The sequence below is a fragment of the Sebastes umbrosus genome, chromosome 8 (assembly GCF_015220745.1).
Source record: "Sebastes umbrosus isolate fSebUmb1 chromosome 8, fSebUmb1.pri, whole genome shotgun sequence".
Classification (NCBI taxonomy): domain Eukaryota; kingdom Metazoa; phylum Chordata; class Actinopteri; order Perciformes; family Sebastidae; genus Sebastes; species Sebastes umbrosus.
This window is the reverse complement of record NC_051276.1, coordinates 22,610,147-22,631,446: the sequence shown is the minus strand read 5'-3', so window position 1 is coordinate 22,631,446 and position 21,300 is coordinate 22,610,147. Positions and strand designations below refer to the sequence as shown.

Genomic DNA, 21,300 nt, shown 5'->3' with positions numbered 1-21,300 from the left:
TTCATAACTGACAGCAATAAAAACTCATTTGGGTATAAAAAGAAAACAAATAATCTGTGGGCCCACACAATCAGCCTCCCATTTCTTGTCTATGGAGCAGCTCCAGACTTTATACCCTATGACATCACAAGTTTGAGTTTTAGCACTCTAGTTTGGATTTGGGAGAGAGTTGTTCATGTTTATGAATATTTTGTGGACTATCTCAGACCATAGGAATAACATGTATGAATTTTGAAAATAGGTGTAGTTCCCCTTTAAAGTAAAATTTTACCAAAATAACCATTAGTTGTGGCCCAATCTGGAAATGTATGTACTGTAATGAACTGTATTACTTGGAAACTTACAGAAGGCAGCTACGCTAGAACCAACCACTTGGTTGAGGCTTTAAGTTACTGTAAAGTGATCTACATTCAGGACCTTTCTAGATGAATGGATCTGGATGTATAAAAGGAAAATAAGACATTTATTTTCGTGGGTTTATTTTGTTTCCATTTTACATCTGAGTGAACTGACAGGTAACTGGCTGTTGAGTACTCAGCGGCACTATTTCCACATATACACTCATGTTCTTGAACAAGCACATTCCTCACATACTTGCAAGGAAGTGAAAAAACAACTAGGCTATTAAGCAGCTAGCAGGGAGGTTAACTGCCATTTGTCATGGCCTCCTGTGCCCGCCAGCTCCAACACAATCCACAGCATAAAGCCACCTGGTGAGTCAGTCGCGGAGAGCACTGAGGAACTCTAAAGCAGAAGAGAAACCAAACAACAGACAGCGTGAGGAAAGGCATAATCTGCAGCCTTCTGAGTTGTGTGAGAGCGATCGTAGTTGTGGCAGGACAGCCACTGAATACTGTTAACATGAGTGACAAGAGGACCAATCGTTCAACCATACTAACATCCGTGTAAGCACTATCATTATAACAACAAGAGGCAGGGCAAAGACCAAACAGAGGATTTAAAATGCCAAGGCAGGTCCAACCACTTAAGTTATCCAATGACAAAGTTGAAAAGTTCAAAACTATTTTTAAAATGCGAAGCACAAAACAACACTACTTTATGAAGTAAATATCACAGCAGCATCAGAATGAAGGTGTTTGGCACACAGCCCGCTTCTCCCACACACACACACACACACACACACACATACAGACCGACCAGTGGAACAAATGGTGCTTTTTATAGATATTCAAAGGATTTCACTTTCTACAAAAGGTATTCATGTTTCAGCCAACATCCTCTTCACACTTCCCTTTCAGATAATTTCTTACACTGCTCAGCAAGCAGATACTGTGTACCACCAAGTATCTGTGAGGTTTAACAGTGACCTTTCCCACCATTCGGGCTTGGTGAACCTCAATACTTTGAGTGATGACTGAAATGTTTCCATACCATCAAAAACTGTCAAGAAATGAAAGCTGGCATTGAGTATTTGGTCTGATTCCTAGAGTTGGTTCTCTCACTGCCCCCAGCCAGATTTATCCCGCCAGTCTGGGGATCGATCTTCTCTAACCTTATGGCCACCACTGACCCAAAGGACTGTTTGACAATGTCTACCTGGTTCTTACACAACAAGCTGTAGTGGTGGCAAAAAGAGATATGCACACATAAGACGTGTCCTAATTCAGAGGCAGAGCCTTCCTAAATCCATGTTTCCACATCAAATAGAATTGGATAAGACCCGTTTCATGTGACTCCTCCATATTCGCTTGAGAAAACAGTGTTTAAGCTGTAATTCCTGAATACACTGCACTGCATCAGCTTGGTTATGTAGTTAATCACAGGGCGTTATGGATAAACAGTATTAACATGGATCACTGTTTACCAGTCATCCGTCACGCGCTGATAAAGTTTAATGTTACGACTTGTACTGTAGACTGGAACTTAACCCAGTTTACCACAGTCAGGGGCTGTCACCTCATCTGCTGTCTTGAGGACAACTTCCTACTATTAAGAAGCTTTGGATTTCACCAGTAGATAAGGAGCGCCATTAGTTTTGGTCTCAGTCAGGATAGACCAAGTTCAGCCTAGCTTTCAGGCCCTCCGGCGGACCCATGAAGGTGGCTTGAACCATGTCTTGTTGCCCAAGACATTCAATCTATAGATTATAAAGTGAAATGGCTTCAAAGAAATATGAAAACACTGGATTTGCAGTGTGCAATATGAAAAGACAGACATAATAACACAATAACGCCATTTAACGCCACTAATTTCTTTAACATATTGACGCAATTTGCGTTGTAGTGGTCTCAGTTTTAAAGCTAGAGTGAAGATACTGGGATCATATCCAACCATGTCACCACCATGTCATAGTAGCTTGTCGCAAAGGAGGTTAAATAACGCTCCGAACTTCCACAAAATTTTGGCGAGGAAAAACTGGCATGGCCATTTTCAGAGGGGTCCCTTGACCTCTGACCTCAAGATATGTGATGATATGATAATCACATGCAGTTTGGGGCAAGTCATAGTCAAGTCAGCACACTGACACACTGACAGCTGTTGTTGCCTGTTGGGCTTGAGTTTGCCATGTTGTGATTTGAGCATATTTTGACAGCCCTAATCTTACCCAAATCCAAATCTTTAAGACGCACATCAGCTGTCATGACAAATTGAAGCAAACAGCACAAACGCATACACAAATACACACACACTACCCGCTCTGCAGTTCGATGTCATTGTCCAAAATTGTATATAGTTTAGTAATACATCAGGACAGGAACTAATGTAGCAGTGACTGTAACACACATAAAGGAGACACATGGTGGTATTGCACTGTATGAAGAATGTTAATATTACCATCTGCATCAGCTGAAATGACCTGTTGTCGGTTATGTGCAAAACTTTCAGTATTGTGCATCCTGCCAAATACAGATAAACCTACTTTTAATTAATGAATGAGCGTAAGAATTATTAGAAAAGTCCAGTTCCAAAGCAACATGCGTGTGATCCCTTGGTCACACTTGTACTTAAAAGTCATTCCTCTCTCAAACCATACAGTCAACTGACCCCATTTCTAGGCAATCACTACAGAAGAAAGTCATGTTGACTGAGCCAATCGGAGCTGATTGAGACTTCATCACACAACAAAGTGAGTGACTGAAACTGACTTCTGAGGCTATTAAAGGCTTGATTTGCTGTGTAAGGTGGCATTTGGCATGGGGTAATAATATTGGTCCTTTTGTAGTGAGCGGATAAAGAACGAGGATAATTCAGGGTCAGTAGTTATTGTCAAAGAGGGAGGTAATGACTGTATATTTGGGAAATAAAATTATTATTTTCCATCATTTTAACTGAGCCCTCCGGTCTTTTATTAACATATTTTGTCTGTACAGTAAAAACACAATTATTCAATTTGAGGATATAAAAACAGAGAAAAGCAGCAAAACATTACAAGTGGTAACCAGCAGATGTTTAGCATTTTAACTGAATAAAAAGACTTATTTTCGTCTAATCACAACAGTAATATTGGACTACATGGGTGGATTACTACCTCTATGCTACAAAGAGTGACGGGTAATATCCAGTGTTTAAACATTAATTATGTTAAATGGCAGTACTCTTGTTATATCCCACGGCCTTTACAAGCCTCAATCGTTACAAATACTGTTTGTTATTAGGCTACAATTTTAGCTAGACATTCCTCTTCACAGGCTCAATGGCTGGGTGTGGAAATATTTGGCACAAAACAAGCTATGCAATTTCTGACAAATCCTTCAACAGTTTTTATTATTATAAGTATTTATTATTATTATAATTAAATTGTTATTATTATTATTATTATTATTATTATTATTATTAATAATAATAATAATATATATAATAATATAATATATATATATATAATATTATTATTATTATTATTATTATTATTATTAATAATAATAATAATAATCTACACACTATAACCCAACCTTTTGTGACTTTCTGATTCATACATTGTCTTACCTTACTGGATAATATCTAAAACTAAGTTTTCATTTCTGTTGATATCCTCAATTTAAATGTTTCTGCTAATTGTTGCCCATGGTTTTAAAGTAGATTAGTGTACACACTAGAAGAAATAAATAACTGCATTTTTTGTCATCATCATCATGGTTATATAGCAGTGTTCTTTTCTTCATACTCTCTCCAAAATGTCCCTTTGCCCTGTGTCACAGAAGTAATTTTGTGGCACTGAATTAATGTTTTATTTCATTTTCATATTTGTGAAAAATGTGTTTTAAAAAAAATGTTAAAAAATAAATAAAATAAATATATATTTTTTTAAATGGTGTACTAATATTGCAATACCACACTGCAAGTGTCCTTGATTTGATGGTGTAACTTACTATGTTAGCCAACAAATGGAGATGTGTTAAGTTAATGTCTGTTACTAGGTTTGCTAGGTTTACCTTGGCTTAGATTACCATCAGACTAGCTTAGAAACACATCAAATAAACCACGTTAACTAACGTTAGATGAGCTACATGCTATGAAGGAAACACTAACCCAAGACACACACAGATGTTAGCTACATTCAGTCAAGACTTATCTTGTGTGTTTGCAGTGATTTGAGAAGGAGCACAGACAGCAGCCTGGTGATCTGCCTAGCACCTAGCAGTTAGCATGCTGCTAACGTTAACCAAGTTAAACTCGTCAAGCTAGCTAGCTAGTGAGCTAGTTAGCTGCGTTAGCTTAGCTTAGCTTTAGGCTGCAAGCTCCCGTGTGACCAAATCCTGATCGCCAAAACAATGCTGACATAAATACAACAACTTACCAAACGTTATTAGAGCGTCCTGGTTGTTCAGTGTTTCTCTAAACACAGCGGATGGTGATATTTCTCGGATCAGAGGAAGTGTTTGCTGGAGGTTAGCTGTTAGCCGTCTCACACTCAGACTGGCTACTGCAGGAGAGCAGTGCTGTCATCTGCTGTCATCACGAGGAGACCTGCGCAACACGCATGCGCAGAGGCTTGTTAAAGGAAGCTCTCCCACTAACACAGAAAACATAACAGGCCCTACACATCATTTTATCTCTGTAACATCATAATTTGGTGCAATTTTTTGACAAATCCTTCAACCGTTTTTATTATTATTATTATTGTTATTATTATTAATAATAATAATAAATATTATTATTATTATTAATAGAAGGATATTATATATATATATATATATATATATATATATATATTATTGATAATTATTATTATTATTAATACATTATTATTACATTATTATTAATAATATAATAATAATAATATTAATGATAATAATAATAATAATATTAATAATAATAATAATAATAATAATACTAATAATAAAAACTACACACTATAACCCAACCTTTTGTAACTTTCTGATTCACACGATACGATACGATACGATACGATACGATACGATACGATACAATACGATACGATACGATACAACTTTATTGTCAGTTTGCACTGAAATTCATTTTGCATCCATAGGCAGCTCAGAGAAAAAGTACACATACAATAGACATACTGTTACCATAGACACACAGTGAAGTAAGACCCATCAGACAAAAAACAAAATACATCAATTATTCATACATAACCCATTATAAAATAACCATCTGTCCTCTGGATTAACATGTCTTTAGCAGCACATTAGTTATTATTTAGCAACAAGATGGACTGGTGGACAAAAGCGTTCTTTAGCCAGATGCGGTTAAATGTAGGGACTCTAAATCGCCTCTTGGAGGGCAGAAGTTGATATTCCCCATTTAAAACATGCGAGGGATCAGAAGAACTTCCACAAAATTTTGGCGAGGAAAAACTGCCATGGCCATTTTCAAAGGGGTCCCTTGACCTCTGACCTCAAGATATGTGAATGAAAATAGGTTCTATGGGTACCCACGAGTCTCCCCTTTACAGATATATATGTCACAGATGCGGTGACACAAAATTGAGCATTTTTGAAACCAGTAAAAATGTGTGGTTAGGAAATATGACCCTGAATACTTTGGAATCATAATGGCAGGCAGTGATGGGTGAGGGTAAGCTGAATATCTATGTGGGTCATTACACCTGACAGAGGCCTAACACATATTTACAGGCCAGTTTGTTATTTATTTGAGAAGGTGGTCCTCGGAAATTTTTTAACAATCGGAAGTGGGTCTCGAGTTACAAAAGGTTGAGAACCCCTGGACTAGACAGAGTGATCAGGAAGGCCAGCTCTGTCCTGGGATGCCCCCTCGACCCAGTGGAGGTGGTGGGAGAGAGGAGGATGATGGCTAAGCTGTCATCCATGATGGAGAATGACTCCCACCCCATGCAGGACACCATCTCAGCACTGTAGAGCTCCTTCAGCAACAGGCTGCTCCACCCAAAGTGTGTGAAGGAGCGCTATCGCAGGTCTTTCCTTTCTGCAGCTGTCAGACTCCACAACCAGCACTGCTCCCAGTAGACCACTTACACTTACACACCAAATACTGACAATAACTGCACTGTACTGTATAATGACTGTGCAATATCATTATCATTATTACTACTCAGGTGTAATTCACACTGTGCAATATTTTCAGGTGGAATTTCATTTCATTCTCACTGTGCATTCATTTTCCACTTGTGCATTTGGTTAATAGTCTGTTTATTGTCAATGCTGTATATACTGCTCCTACTTCTATATTTCCTTCTATTTAAATGTTTTTTTTTACTGTGTTAACTGATGCATCTTGTTGTTTGCACTATCCCCTTTGCTGCTGTACACTGCAAATTTCCCCACTCCGGGACTGATAAAGGCATATCTTATCTTATCTTAAAATGTTTCCTGTTAGTGTTTTCCTATTATATCTGATGTTTCTGGATTAATATTACTGCTGCATTAATGTGTGTGTTGCATTTTACTGCTGTAGATGTCTAAGGTCGGGCTAATTTTAACTACTTTATATACTGTTGGGTAGTTTAACCTACAGCAATGCATCATATTCTATCAGAGTTAAATTTGTCATCAGAAACCATCAAGTCAACTTTTCATCAGAAAAACAGCCTTTTTTCATCTTTGTTACAGTGCATTTTTCAGTCGATCTAAGACGGTTTTAAATAGTTTATTTAATTAAAGGAGGAGACATTTCTCAACAAGGTTTTCACTGGACAGGAAAGGGATGAAAAACTGTAATCTGTAAAGTAACTAAAGCTGTCAGGAGTAGAAAGTACAATATTTACCACTTCAATGTAGTGTAGTAGAAGTATAAAGTTGCATAAAAATACTTAAACAAAGTACAAATACCTCAAATTTGTGCTTAAGTAGAGTAATCTAACGTTAGATACAGTCCACCACTGTAGCTGATATTATATAGCTATATTAGCAGACCAATGTTGGCTACATGATAGTATGTGCTAGTGTAAGCGATAGTTTGCTAGCAACATATAATGAGTTTTACATTGTTAATGTTTTCATTGTTCTTTTTGTTACGAAGGTACGAGGAAAATGAAGAGGAAAATGAAGAGGAAAAGGCAGAAGCCGATGGACTCCTTTTTCAAGACAAGTAGTCATGTAAGTGGAGTTATAGTAACATGGGCGTGCTCTTTGCTTTGGAAAGAAACAGAAAGGAAGCTTGCAGTCTATGATACCAATCATTCCATTTTATATTAGTACATTCATTTTGTTCTTGCATTAATGCTATGTACTGTCTATGTTCATTTATGTAATTTAAAGCTGTTTGTGTGAGCTTAAAAACTTGTTTAAAAACTGCTGCTTGTCTTGGATAGGCAATCACATCAGCATCAACCTCAATGAAAGGGTACGACGTTAATATTGCAGTCAAATTCAATTTGTTTTAAGTTTTGTCCTTATCTTATAGTTAATGATGAGGACATTTTAGCGTGTTATTCAACACCTTATTTTCATAAGGTGGGGTGGGGGGTGTTGAAGTGCTCACATCTCACCTTGGAACACTCACGCTTTTAAAGTGGCTGCTCCACCCCGGCTGTCTGGAGATACACTGAGAGGGAATTTTAAACTAAACAGACTGTAACTTTGGAATAAATCCACTTAAATTAATAAACTCAGTCTGCTGAAACCTCATATTAGCTTCAGATTAACATTGATGTATATGTTCATGTGGGAACCTTGTTTTGAAACAGACTTGAACATTGTGAACCTATCCATTAATGCTTCACTATATGCATACATATTATTAATGCATTTGAATGCAACTGACTGACATGAATTTATAGTTTACCGGTAAGTTACATTAATTATACATTTGCAGGTAATGAGAATATACAAACGCCAGTCAACAGGCTTTTCCATAATTGAATGGATTTGACTCTTGACCCCTGACACTTTGACTGAGGTGCGCTTTCTTAGTATCCAAATCCAAAAGGCCACTAAAGCAGGACATTTACCTGAACTTCATCCCCTGACAGCACTGTAATATTACAATGTAGTACAATAATAACACAGGCAAAAGAAAAAGCCATCACATTTTCCATTTTGAGATTTTGAAGGGAGTGTAATATCTGTCTTCTTCCACTAGGTGGTGGTCTAACAACAAAGAAGAAAGACATTTCAGGAAAATAAGTAAGTAAGCAACCTGTTACAGTAACACAAATCAGACATGTTGTAGCACATTTATAGTAAAAAAAAAGAAGAAGAAAGGATGAGGCATCAGCCAATTTGAAACTCAAACCAGTTCCTCAACAGAATGGTCAATGAAACAAGATATAGAGGAACTGTAAGTCTTACATCTGTATGTACTGTAAAAGATGATGCAGGCATTATACATAGTAGCCCTAACAAAATATTTACATTTTTTCATTTCATAAACTCTTGTATTGACACTGACAGACTGCCTATGTATAGGCAGTCTGTCAGTGTCAATATGACATATGTATATGTCAATATACAATTTGAAAAATTTCAACCTATTGGTATTTTGTGTTATGTTATAGTTTTTGCACTTAATATAAATCTAAATAAATAGTTATTCTTAATTCTTATGCAATGTACATAATCCATTTCTACATTGTTAATGGAGTGGGTTGATTTGTCTCATGTTTCTTGTCATTCATATGTGTCATAAAACAATGTATGAAATCTTAATCACCCTAGCTGAAGAGCGAAAGGGACAGGCAGTTGATGTCTTCGAACATGTTGATCAATGTGTATATCAATCCTATTGATGGGAACTGTCTTATTTTACCTTGTAAATGCCTTATAAGAGTACTCTGGAAGAGAAATGCAAATCCACAAGGTCACTCGTTAAATTCCATTTATTATATATTTATATATGGGTTATAAACATCACAAAATAGAAAGTTGAGGAAGGTCTTGCACAAAGATATATATATATATATATAATCAAGTAAAAGAGCAACCTTAGATTAGTCAACAATGGCAATGGAAGCAGGCATATCATCACATCTGGGTTCAGTGCTGCAGCTGTGTTAGGAACATTCTTATTTCATAATGTATGTTTTAGTGCAAACAAAGTCTTTGCAGCTCTTGGCTCCAGGGGATTATTCAATATTAATAATAAAATAGGATTTTACAATATAGATATTAAGGTTGCTCTTTTATTGCATATTGTTTAAGAACATACTGTGGTATTAGTTACAATAAGGTCTCATGGTCATGATGGTCAAATGATCTAATATTCAATATATATACCTCTTACATTTCTAAGCATCAAATGGTATCTCATTAACATAATAAATTTAATTATAAGCAATATCCATATTAAAATACCTGAATATAAATAGCATGCTTTGAGCAAAATAATTATTCATTTACAATGGTAGTTCAAACAACCTAAGTCAAGAGCTGTCAAGCCTTTAGAAATAGCTAAACCTATACATTGCTTCGTGTCAAATGCTTTTTTTTTTCTCGACTGAAGGCCACTTTCAAAAAAAGCAAGTTAAAATACGAGAATGACATCAAGTCTTATCACGAGATGAAATGAGTTGGAAACAAATGGGAAACAAATAGGTGGTTTGATTGTACTTCTTTGTCTATCAAACAATAATTAATATGGCAATAATAAAAAAGTACCCACACAACTACAGTATACTTAGGAAATAATACTTAAGTACTAATAATCAGTTGTAATATTACAACCACTGTAACAAGGTATAATATAAATTTCTGATATGACATTTGTTGGAGAAATCAATAATGGATGAATGTTACAATATGAGACCTGGCTGTGCTGCCTACAATTATGGGGTGGCAATCAGACTTCATAAATATTGTGTGCTTCATACACTGTCTGCAGAAACTGCACAGACCATACATGTTCACATCTTAAACACCTGGATAACTTGTGCCTAGTCTACATGCAGGCTATTAACTCTTCTGAGTGCAACAGGATCAAAACAAGCCAAAAACAACATAGGGCAACCTTTAAAAGTGTGTGTGTGCGTGTGTGTGTGGCGACAGAGAGAAATAAGAGAAAGAGAGAGACAGAAAGAGAGATTGGTCACATACAGTATATACACATATTTCCATATCAATTTGCTAAAGCACACCATGTATTTACAGTATGTACATTTAGTGTAACTGACATCATTATCATTAGTGCTGTACTATATAATATCATCCAAGAGATGAGGGGTACCCACCCAGTCCAGTGTCCTTGGCTCGGACGCAGCCATGATCATGCACATAAACTGTTTCCCTGTTCTCTTATCTATCGGGTAAATCGTAGTCGGAGTGAACCCTTTGTTGCTCTCCACGAACTCACACAGCTGATTATAGATTTTGGGGTACTCGTGACGTAGGAAGACTCCCCTGGTCCTGAGCTCACGCTGGATATTGACAAAGCACACCTCTCTGGCTTTCCTTCCCTCCTCCCCCTCCTTGTCAATGTCCGGTGTGCCTGGAGGCGGGGTGAGGATGAGAGTTTCCATTTCACTATCCTTCCTGAGTACCTTTTTGTCAGGGCTTGAGGAGGCCAAAGACACCTTTGCATATTTTCGAACTGTTGGCGCTTGGACCCTCGGGGAAGGTCTGTTAGGCACTAGTTCACCAACAGCTACTGATACATTCAGAAGGAAACATTCATTGGGGTCGTAGTCGTTGCCTGCCTGCTGCAGCTCCTTGCAGTATTCGCCTAGGTTGTCCTTGAAGCCGTCCAGCTCTCTGAGAGACAGGTATGTGGGAGACATGAGGAGGCTCTCCAGCCCAACTTGGAGGAAGTTGTCAGCTGTCTCCGGATTAGCGAAACCCAGAAAGAGAACACCTCTCCCTCTGGAGAGATAACCAGCTTTAGCAACGCGGGAGAATGCTTTGTGGATCTCTGAATTCTCTCTGCAGAACTTAAGACTGTGTCGACACACGCTGTTCACACGGCCGTAAAGACAGGTCTCTTTGTGGATCTCCCAGTCGTCCCTGCGACAGTTTCGTGAGCAGTAAAAGGTGTAGCAACTGTGACATGATTTGAAGTACAAGCAGGCGTTGAACATACTCTCAATCCGGTTGCACTTCTTGTTAGCGCACACCATGGTGTCGTCTTCGTCTGTGCTGTGGTCTGGAGAACATTCTTCTGTGCTCCTATGTAAAGCATCAAACCCACTATCAGGGTCTTTGATTGTGTCAGGACTGGATTTAGAGGACGGGAGCTGTGTGTTCAGACATCCTAAGTTTTCAAGTCCAGAAGATCCTCTGTCTTTGTCATCATCTTCAGTAATCAGTTGTTTCAGTTGGTCTAAAAGGCCTTCACTTGACTTTCTGCCAGTTGGCGGTTTGTAATCAACAACCAAATCAGCCAAGAGTTCGTCCAGTTGCTCTAGACTCTGCTGGAGGGAGAAGTTGTTGTGTTTCCTCTCTTTGGTTATGTCGACCGATGTACTTTGTGGCTGCTTCTGATGCATTACTCTCGGAGATGGCGTCTTTTCACCGTCCAACATATCCCAGCTGACGGTGTGCACATCACGCCGCTTGCTGTTGCCTGCGCAAATGTCATTATCTGTTATTGTGATCTCAGGAGTTACAAACCAGTGCCCGCTCTTGGTATTCCTCCACGGATTGCTTGAGCCCTTCTCCAACGAGCTTTCAGAGAGCGAAAGGGCGGCGTAGCGTCTTGGTGAACTCGAGAGGTTAAGTATGACAGGTTGAGATGTAATATCAGAGGACGCCGCTTGCTTCGCTTGGTGGAACAGGTTCTCGTAGCTTCGTCCGCGAGGCACTGATTGCTCTCTGTCGTGCCGTGGATACAGAATATTGTCCCAAGACTTGGAGTGGTTTCTGACCTCTGCTCCTAGTCTACTTGTCTCCGAGCAGCTGTTAGTAAACCACGGGGGTATACTGGTGTCTTGCCTTACTCTTGGTGGTGTGTGCAGGTGAGAGGACTGGTTAGAATAACCAGATATACTTGAGCGATACCAGTCATCTGAAAAGGCCTGCGACATTCGAGGGCGACGACGGCCCTCCGTATGGTATGGCCTTGGTGGAAAGTACTGCTCCTCAGGGGAGCCTGGTTTGGAATAAAACAACCTTGAGTTACTCATATGGTATGGATTGAACCGGCTGTCCTCTCCATAGTAAGGTCTAGACAGTGGAGTTTGAGAAAAGTATGATCCTGCCTCACTGGTAGAGTAAGGCCTACTATATACGGAGTGTGCTGGCTCTCTGTTGGGAAGGTTTTCTGTATAATACGACCTGACAGGAAGGGTGTGCACCCATCGAGTCCTTGGATCATACTGACTAGTCATTGTACTACCATGGCTGGTTAGGCTGGACCGGTCATCCTGAAAGTATGCTCTAGAATAGGGATGGACTGGATACCGAACAGGGTCCTCTGTGTAGAAAAACTTGGTTGGTATGTTAGGATTTGAGTACGCTCTTTGTTCTTGACTCAGATATGGTGCTGTTGGTGATGGCATTCTGTGCATGTCTAGGTGCTGGTATGAGATGGGAGACATGCTGGTGGTATAGTGGTATCCTTGTCTAAAATCTCCACTGTAGCATTCGCTTGGAGTGGGCGTTGGTGAGGAGACAATCTGTCGAGGTACATACAAACCTCTACTGCTACTGGCTTGGGAGTATCTCTGCCAAAGATGATCAGTCCGTACATTGGGAGCCTGCCTAGATGTGTGCTGCAGTACAGCAGCATCTGGCTTAATGTCCACACGGCACCTGACGTGAGGGGTTATGGCTGGTTTGTCTGGTTTATCCTCCTCAAAACAGTCTGAGACATAGAGGGGAGGCTGATGCTGCAGTTTGATAGGATGCACCTCATTCAAAAATGCTCTGTTTGAGGGGTAGGGTTCTCGATGTGTTTCAGAAGTCCTCAAGGTATCCGTCGCAGCCTGCGGCACATCCCTCCCCTTCCTGGCTCCTGGAGGAGACACTGAGATGGGCACAGGAGTGAGGGTGGACTTAATTCTTGGAGCGCTTCTAGATCTTGTTCTCTTTTTAGAGTCTGACCATGTAAGATGACTGGGTTTGTCCTGGGTGCTGGTATGCTGCTGGAACTGCCTGGTGTTGAACAGATCGGGAGACGAAAAACGAAGGTGCCCCGGTTGATCGAGTCCATTCCACATTAGATCTTTGCTTAATGTCTGATGCTCTGCCCTCTTGTAAGGGTACTCCATTGAGGAAGAGAGGGACTGCGGGTCATCCAGTGACTCAATGAAGTCAAAGCTGCGACAGTGTCTTTTGTTGATGATTTCTGGTTTGTCGATCATTTTTGAGTCGCACTGTCGGGAGGAGTGGAGAGAAAAGGAGCGGTCAGTGATGGGATTTAGAGTAAAGTCCCGATATAGAGTCGATGCCAGTATATCAGGAGGATGCGTTCGTGTCATCTTAAAGGGACCTCAACGCTCTCCATTCAGTGTGTTTCAAGATCAACACAGCCTGGGGAAAGGAAGAGAGAGAAGAAAACAAATGCACTTCAATGCAATTTAAATGCTGTAAATGCCAGTAAATTGTTTACAGCAATAGTAAGTTCAGTTTACGTTTGATTAGTCTGTGAACCAAATCCCCGAATACATTTTAAATAATTTTTTTGAATCTGTACAACAACAACCTGACCACAGACGCCTGTAATGATGATTGTGTATAAATTTAACACATGTAGTTGTTCATTTACTAACCAAGTTAATTTCGTGCAGACAGCCACAACATAACATTAAATCTGAGCAACGTGACAACCATTCATTATATTGAAATTTTTTTAGGTTATTTGAGGGGGCAGTATGTATGCAATCAAACCACAAAAACTGATGAGACACGACCTTTAATTAGACTTACTGGAGACAATGTATGCTAAAACAAGCTATTCACATTATCTTGTACTGCTAACTAGAAGGTATCTTTATTAAAAGGAAATGCAAAACATAACTTGCCAAATTGCTGGTAAAAAGTATTTATTTTTCATTTTACGTAAAAACTTTTTCAAAAGATTAATCAATAAACACGGTTGAAGACAATAATATTAGTTATTTTAAACTATAACAAATTTATAATAATTTTATTGCATAACTGCAGCACGTCTTGGTTTACCATTAGATCCTGTAACCTATAACCAATTACAGTACATATTAGAGACAAAACAATATTACAATAAAAAGTTAGTTGAGTTTTAGTATCATTGTTTTTAAAATTAAAAGAAATGCATTGCAACAAAGCATTTCCGTTTTCCACTGTTTGAATTATTCACATCTTATAAATAAATAACATACAGACAACTGTTATCAATCTCAGCTTGAACATCCAGAGTATCTTTTAAGGCCTTTGAATATTTTAATGGTCAAAACAATTCCGTTTCAACAATGGATTTATGTGTCACACACACATGGGCTTCCTTGTTGGCACCCACCCACGAGCTAACCCTGAGTTACCATCTGTTCATCGTGAGGAGAGAGGACTGACCAGCCATCCCCCTGTCATGTCTCCACAACATACCTAAATATCACGTCCTTTCACACATGACCAACCGCGACAGACAAACCAACACTGGTATTCATTGCTTTGTTTGGTACCTTATAATTCTTTCTTTCAAGGACATATTAAAAGATACCTGCTGTGTGTGTATTTTGCTGCTCTGAATAGAAATAAACACAGCAGCTACAGTTGCATACAAGGATGATGTATTTAATTTTAAAAGACTGTTTCTAGATTTGCATGAATGGGAGTCAAAACATTGCAAATTAATACCAGATCACAGATTAGTTTTTGGCAAGATGGATCACCTAAATTTAATAAATTTTACATACATTATCAGCTTTTTTGCTTATATTTATTACGAATTTTGTCCAATTACATGAAGTAGTAGTAAATATGTTTGTATTCATGTGATAGTGCTAGTGTTTCAGCTGCACGAGTAGTTCAAGGTCTCAATTTGACTTGCTACATCCAACAATAGTATAACAATGTAGTAAGGAACTGCATCGTAGTTGAAGAGCAAATTTCCCCATCTTTACAAATCCTGTAAAAAGTATAATCCCAAAAGTCTGCTGTTCTTATAAATACAGGTTACATACTGTGCTATTACCAGCGGTTCTATCACCGTTGGGTCTAACCGCCACTAATGTCCAATATGATGGCTGAATGTCATTATAACACTGCATGAATAATATCAGGGACTACTTCTGTGTCACTTGTGCCAATATAGCAGGAATGAATTCATTATTAATATCCCATCAGTGAAGAATATGATGATGAGATGGAAGTTAAACTATATGCCACTAGATGGGGTAAAAAAAAAAAGTTCCTTAAATCCATCATCTTCTTATTCTTCTAGGTTTGAATGAATGAGGTGACGTGTCAGCAAAATGCAGGGCCTTGATGAGACTTCATTTTATTACAAAGCATAAAAAAAATAGACATAATAAGGTGCAAGATGTGAAGGATGAACATTCAGTCTATGTCTCAAACTGCTACCCAGCTTTAATACTTTAGTGGATGTGAACAATTGCTCCCCATCACGTTGTAATAGTTAAAGAAGATATGAATGGGTTTAGGATGCTGTGGAAATAGCTGCTGTACAACTCCCAATAGGGATGCTTCAGTATATAAATGCCACAAGAGATTAATCAAATATCATAATTAATAATGTAGGTCTACAATAGGTCACTGACGACATCACTACTGACCATCACAGACAAACTTTAAAGTCCCTGTGGAAATATTAGGCTTTTTTCTGAAGTTAAGTGTTAACGTGAAGCACATTTGTTTTTAAAATTAGAGCACAAGACAAGAAGGTTAGGCTAACTAAATGCATGCATTCCTCCCTCTACTCATCCTCATCCTCATGGTCTAAAAGGCTGCTCTTCAATAGAGAGGGACTACACTTTCTTGCACAAGTATAAAACCACATGCCACATACTGTCTCCATGGCTACAGCACACAGCAAAAGGAACCATGAAGCACTCCTGGAGTTGCACACCGAAGGGCACAGTTTCACTCAATATGAATTGCTTTAATATTGTCTGTTTGGTGCAAAAAATCCATAAATACTGTGAGTGTGACTTTATATTGACCTTATCTAAAGGATGCACCAATGATAATACCTTAGAGACTGTGCTATATTTTTTGTTGCATGATGTTGTGTTTTTACTAGTTTAATTGGGGCTCATTTCAGTTTGTAACTAAATCAGAATCAGAATCGTGTTTATTGCCAGGTGTAAGAGGTATACACTATAGGAATTTGCTTTGGTTTTGTTGGTGCAAGTCAAACAGTATAATAACAAAAGAATAGATTCAAAACGCTGGAATAAAAAAATTTAATTTCTACCAATATACAAATACAAAATAAGCTATAAACAAAAACTAAAGCTAAAAACTTGTACATATAGTCTGCCATTTTGCAAGGCTTTTCCCAGACAATAACAAATGTGATGCGTACACTGTAAACAATTGCTGTTAATTTACAGCAGGATTTCAACAGTATTAACCTGTTATTGCTAAAAACAGTGCTTTACTGTTAATACAAAAGAAAAACCTGTTAAATTACGCTCATAGGCCGTTTTTTAACTGAACTATAATGCATTCTTAAAAAACAACACTTTACTGCTGATCAACTGTCTAAAGTATCATCAGTAACAGTTTCATGCAGTATTTCTTGAATTCTGGGACCTGATCTGCTCATGCGAGGCTTGTACATTGTACATGATTGTAAAATCAGTGAATTAGCTCTGTTCTTCACTCACATGTTGTTATGGTTTGCATTCTGTGCTTGTAGCCAGCTAGAGACAGACATTTTGGGAAAAGTGTCAACAAGTCTATTATAGCCTTTTTCCTAACAAGTGCCTTTAATTGTATTTAGTGTGACTATTCCTATGTCTGTAACCTGCTAAGTCTATTCATCTAGGCAAAAAATAATGTTTATTAAAATGTATGTAAAAAATAAATAGTGCATTAAAACAAATCAGTAAGATAATGTAAAAGGAAGGTGAAAAACAGCTATATAATGTATCTTTAAACAGTAAATTAACTGTAAAATACTGTGAAATTACTAAAAAAAAAAAAAAAAACAGTATTTTTCATTAACAGTACAAAGCTGTAAATTCCAGCTACTGTATAATAATGTTAATTTTACAGGAACATAAAGGCAACCCTGCTGCCAGTTCTTTACTGTTATTTTACTGGGAAATTCTTAACAGTGTGTATTCGCTTGAAGCCTCCACATGGGGCCAAAATCGAGGCGCATTCAGCCTTGAAGCATTACCAAATACTTGCTCTGCACGCACTTCGACACCCCCTTTTATTTTGGTGCTGCGGCACGATCGGCCCTCCATCCTTTAGTGGTGCCTGACCTAATGCCTTTGAGCATCAAATGACATCATATGCGGGGGAAAGAGAGACAGAAGTAGTGGGTTCAAACCAGCTGATGATGAGTTCGACTAAGTTTGGAAATGACAGATTTCTGCGAGACATCGAGGGGGCCTTTTTACTTACCGTATCGCCAGTGAGGAGATGTGATGCGGTGGACATGGTGAAGCTGCAGCCTGCTCTCCGACAGCGACACCACTACCGCTCCTGCTGCTGCCTGCTGCTGCTGTGCGCCTCCAGGAGAACGAGCCCTCGTCCTTCATGCTGCCTTTTACATGTTGTCCACTTCACCCAGCGATGCTGCTGCTCACACTCGGATTTGTGCGTGTGTTTGTGTGCGTGTGTGTGATGGAGGGGGTAAAGGAGGAGGTGTGTCTGCGCTTGTGTGCGTGCCTCTGGAGGCGTGGTTGTGCGTGCTTTTATGAGGAGGAGGAGGGATGGGTTGGGGGTGTTGGTGGGTGATCAGTCTCGGAGCAGCAATGCGGTCTCTCTCCGTTCATCTTAGTACATGGAGCCCTGAGGACAGCATGCCTGAACTGCCGGAACTGCTGCTTGTTTGTTTGCTCTTCCTGCAGTGTAAAAGTGTAATCATCATGAGGCAAAGCCATCCTGGCATTTACATTTTTAGAAAGTTTGCAGACAGACTTAAAAAAGCCTGCAAAATTGGGCCTCTCCTACACTTTGACTGGTCCTTTCTAGTGCAACCTCCTCCCACACTGTTGCGTTATACATGGTGGTGAAAAAATACAGTCTTGTGCCAGTAAACTGTGATTTTTGTAGCCTATTTTCTTGTGATGGAAGTAGATGTGTCATATAAGGCTGCATTATTTGCAGCCTTATATGGTTTCACTATCTGTTTATATCAGGTTTATTTTGTTTATAGCTTATTTTGTATATTGTATATTGGTAGAATTTAAATTTTTTAATTCTTATTTTATTCTAACGTCTTTATCTATTCTTTTGTTATTATACTGCTTACCTGCACCAACAAAACCAAAGCAAATTCCTAGTATATACCTCTTACACCCCTGGCAATAAAAACGATTCTGATTCTGATTATCCATTAACCACCTTCACTTTATAGGTGACTAGGTGTCCCACTTTATGAGGGACTGCGCAGCATTTCTATCCCACGTCCCACATATTGAGACAGTGTCCCACATTTTCATTGGCTCTAGTTTTCAAAAGTCAAACTGCACTGCAGGACAGAAGCTTTTTTTTTTTTTTTTAAATCTGGCTTTTATCCAATGGCTGTGAAGAAAGCAGGGGAGGCTGTCATCACGGGGCTGTGTTTGCTGTCAAACTGTGCACTAGTGGGTCAAGTGCAGGTTAACCTTTCACCGTCTATGCCCAACAGGGAAAATTGCGAGTCACTGCAAAGTCACGAGCTATGCAGATTTAGGCAGAATATGATGGAAACTACCACAAAGGAAAGGAAGAGCAGCTACAACAAAGACTGTGAAACTACTTATACGTTTTTATAAGCCGGTGGAAGGTGATTCTCAGAGTTTTTTGTGAAATTTGACAGTTATTTTTCAATTTCACACGGAGTAATACGACATGAAGCGACACAGTTCATGTGAGTCTCACAAAAAACGAGGAGAAGGAGATGTGCCGATCTATGGTTGCTTTCGGGCAAAGCATAGAGATGTTACAAGATAAGGGGCAGAATAGAAATGTTATTTAAGTTAGATAGACATTATATCAAAATTGAAGACGAGCTCTCAGCCTTGGTAACGTGTCCCACATTGTCCCACACAAATATACTCTTTGTCCCACATTTGGTTTGTTGGGATCTGGTCACCCTACATCACTTATTTTCTTGATTATTTGATTAAAGGAACAGTGTGTAACATTTTTGGGGCATCTATTAGCAGAAATGGAATATAATATTCATAACCATGTTTTCATTAGTGTATAGTCACCTGAAACTAAGAATTGTGTTGTCATTAGCTTATAATTAGCCCTTCTTATCTACATAGAACGTATATAGCCAAGAAGTGAAAGCCAATTGTTCGTTCCATTGCAACATCAGCGCCCAGCAGCAGCACTGCTGCTCTTCCGCTATTTTGGCCTGAAAGCGACTACTGGACGCCAGTAAAACCTCTGCCTAAAAAGTGCTGTACAAAAGTAAAACTAAATTATTTCTATTCTATTGTCATATTCTTCCTAAATGGCCTGTGTTGAACAATAAAATATTATAAATATTTAATGGCAGCAGCGGCTGTTGTCAAAAAAACACTGGAGTTTTATCTCTTTGCTTCTATACTCTTTGCTCTTCACAGAGTCCGCCATGTTTCTACAGTAGCCCAGAACGGACAAACCAAACACTGGCTCTTGAGAGAGCCTTTTGCATTTTTACAATACCTGAAGGCTACCGTAGTTCTCAAACACGCTTGTAAACTGTGGTAACGTGAGCCACTGTCTGACTTCCGTTGCTCCTAAAGTCGTGTTATTATGGTAAGAATAGCCCAACAAACACAAGACTTTCATCCAGGAGACCGCTGTTCGTTACATGTCCCGTGTTCACAACGTTCATTGTCATTTTCACTGTGCAAAAGTAGTAGTCTTAAGCCCAACTACGTAGTTCTTTTCTAATCATAACTATAGTGGTTTTGTAGCCTTATCCTGCAGTGGCGCCCAAGGGTAACAAGTGGTTTTGATGCCAAAAATAACACCAAGGGGTGTGACAAAGCGGCAGTATGTGACGAGTTGGGATGAGAATGTGTTGGTATGACAAAAAAAAGCATCAAACTGTTGCTCTAGTGTGATGGCCTGTTGACTTGTGTGGCCAAGAGTTGCTCCTTTGAAAAAACACTCTTTTACTCCATGGAAATCTTCCTTTATACAACACAGCGCCTTTGCTGTTTGCAATCTTGCAAGATTAGAGATCAGTTCCGTTGTGCCTTCCCTAGCTTTGTCCTGTGCCACACACATCTGCCCCAGAATCTCACCTCGCCACAGCCTCCTGCATTGTCTGAATTGATGATGGGGACAGCTGGCTGCAAGCCCCAGCCGGGAGCATGTGACCGCCGCTGGAAAAACTGCTTACTGAAGCACTCTCACAGCAGATAGAAATCACTACAGACAAACTGTGCTGATGGGGCTGAAGATCGCAATGATACTTAGCTTTGACAGAGCTCATTTTGTTGCAAGAAAGACACTGCTTGCACACAGTGGATGATCACCAGGTTTTTTTCTATTATCTATACTTTTCCTGCCTGCAATCGTGGTTACAAAACACCATAGCTAACTCCATCTGTGACACACCACGTGTATAAGATATGATTCAGAATGACAGTACAGTGGATCTCACATTGTGTGGCATCCAGCATCCCCGAGAGTGGGATCTATCCGAGCATGTGTGACTCACCCTCTCCAACACAGCGCATTGGCATCGGTTTGTGTCAGCTGTTGGTTAGCAGGCATAAGTGTCTGTCAGCTGGCTGCTAGCAGGTGTCTTAGGCACCTTTGTAGGCTCTGTGGAGAGGAAAATCAATGGCTCTCTGTTGATTAGAGGACCCTCTGACAGGGATCAATCAGGCTTATACCACCACAAAGCAGGAACATTAAAGCA

At 39.2% G+C, this 21,300-nt stretch overlaps 3 protein-coding genes across 15 annotated transcripts in view; 1 reads left to right on the top strand and 2 right to left on the bottom strand.

Moving 5' to 3' along the window:
• Positions 1-4,940, bottom strand: part of gapvd1 (GTPase activating protein and VPS9 domains 1) — a 33,653-nt gene extending 28,713 nt beyond the window's left edge. For 6 of the 11 annotated variants that reach the window (XM_037777149.1, XM_037777153.1, XM_037777150.1 and 3 more), the window contains exon 1: positions 4,757-4,939. The gene's annotated coding sequence lies outside the window, so the exon portion shown is untranslated. Of the gene's footprint in view, positions 1-4,756 lie in introns of all 11 variants that reach the window. The other 5 variants (XM_037777154.1, XM_037777155.1, XM_037777158.1 and 2 more) reach the window with 3 other exon arrangements.
• Positions 4,941-7,404: 2,464 nt separating this feature from the next.
• Positions 7,405-21,300, top strand: part of slc20a1a (solute carrier family 20 member 1a) — a 62,490-nt gene continuing 48,594 nt past the window's right edge. For both annotated transcript variants that reach the window (XM_037777168.1, XM_037777167.1), the window contains exons 1-2: positions 7,405-7,502; positions 8,488-8,531. The gene's annotated coding sequence lies outside the window, so the exon portion shown is untranslated. The remainder of the gene's footprint in view (positions 7,503-8,487; positions 8,532-21,300) is intronic.
• Positions 9,208-18,103, bottom strand: unm_hu7912 (un-named hu7912). 2 transcript variants are annotated; one of them, XM_037777161.1, is made up of 3 exons: positions 17,850-18,103; positions 17,620-17,714; positions 9,208-13,805 (listed from the first exon to the last, which is right to left on the bottom strand). In XM_037777161.1, exon 3 carries the CDS (start codon positions 13,751-13,753, stop codon positions 10,535-10,537), a length of 3,219 nt encoding a protein of 1,072 aa, XP_037633089.1. In that variant the 5' UTR covers positions 13,754-13,805; positions 17,620-17,714; positions 17,850-18,103; the 3' UTR covers positions 9,208-10,534. The 2 variants fall into 2 exon arrangements, with proteins under 2 accessions (XP_037633089.1, XP_037633088.1); XM_037777160.1 differs by lacking the exon at positions 17,620-17,714 and having other exon boundaries at positions 17,850-18,102.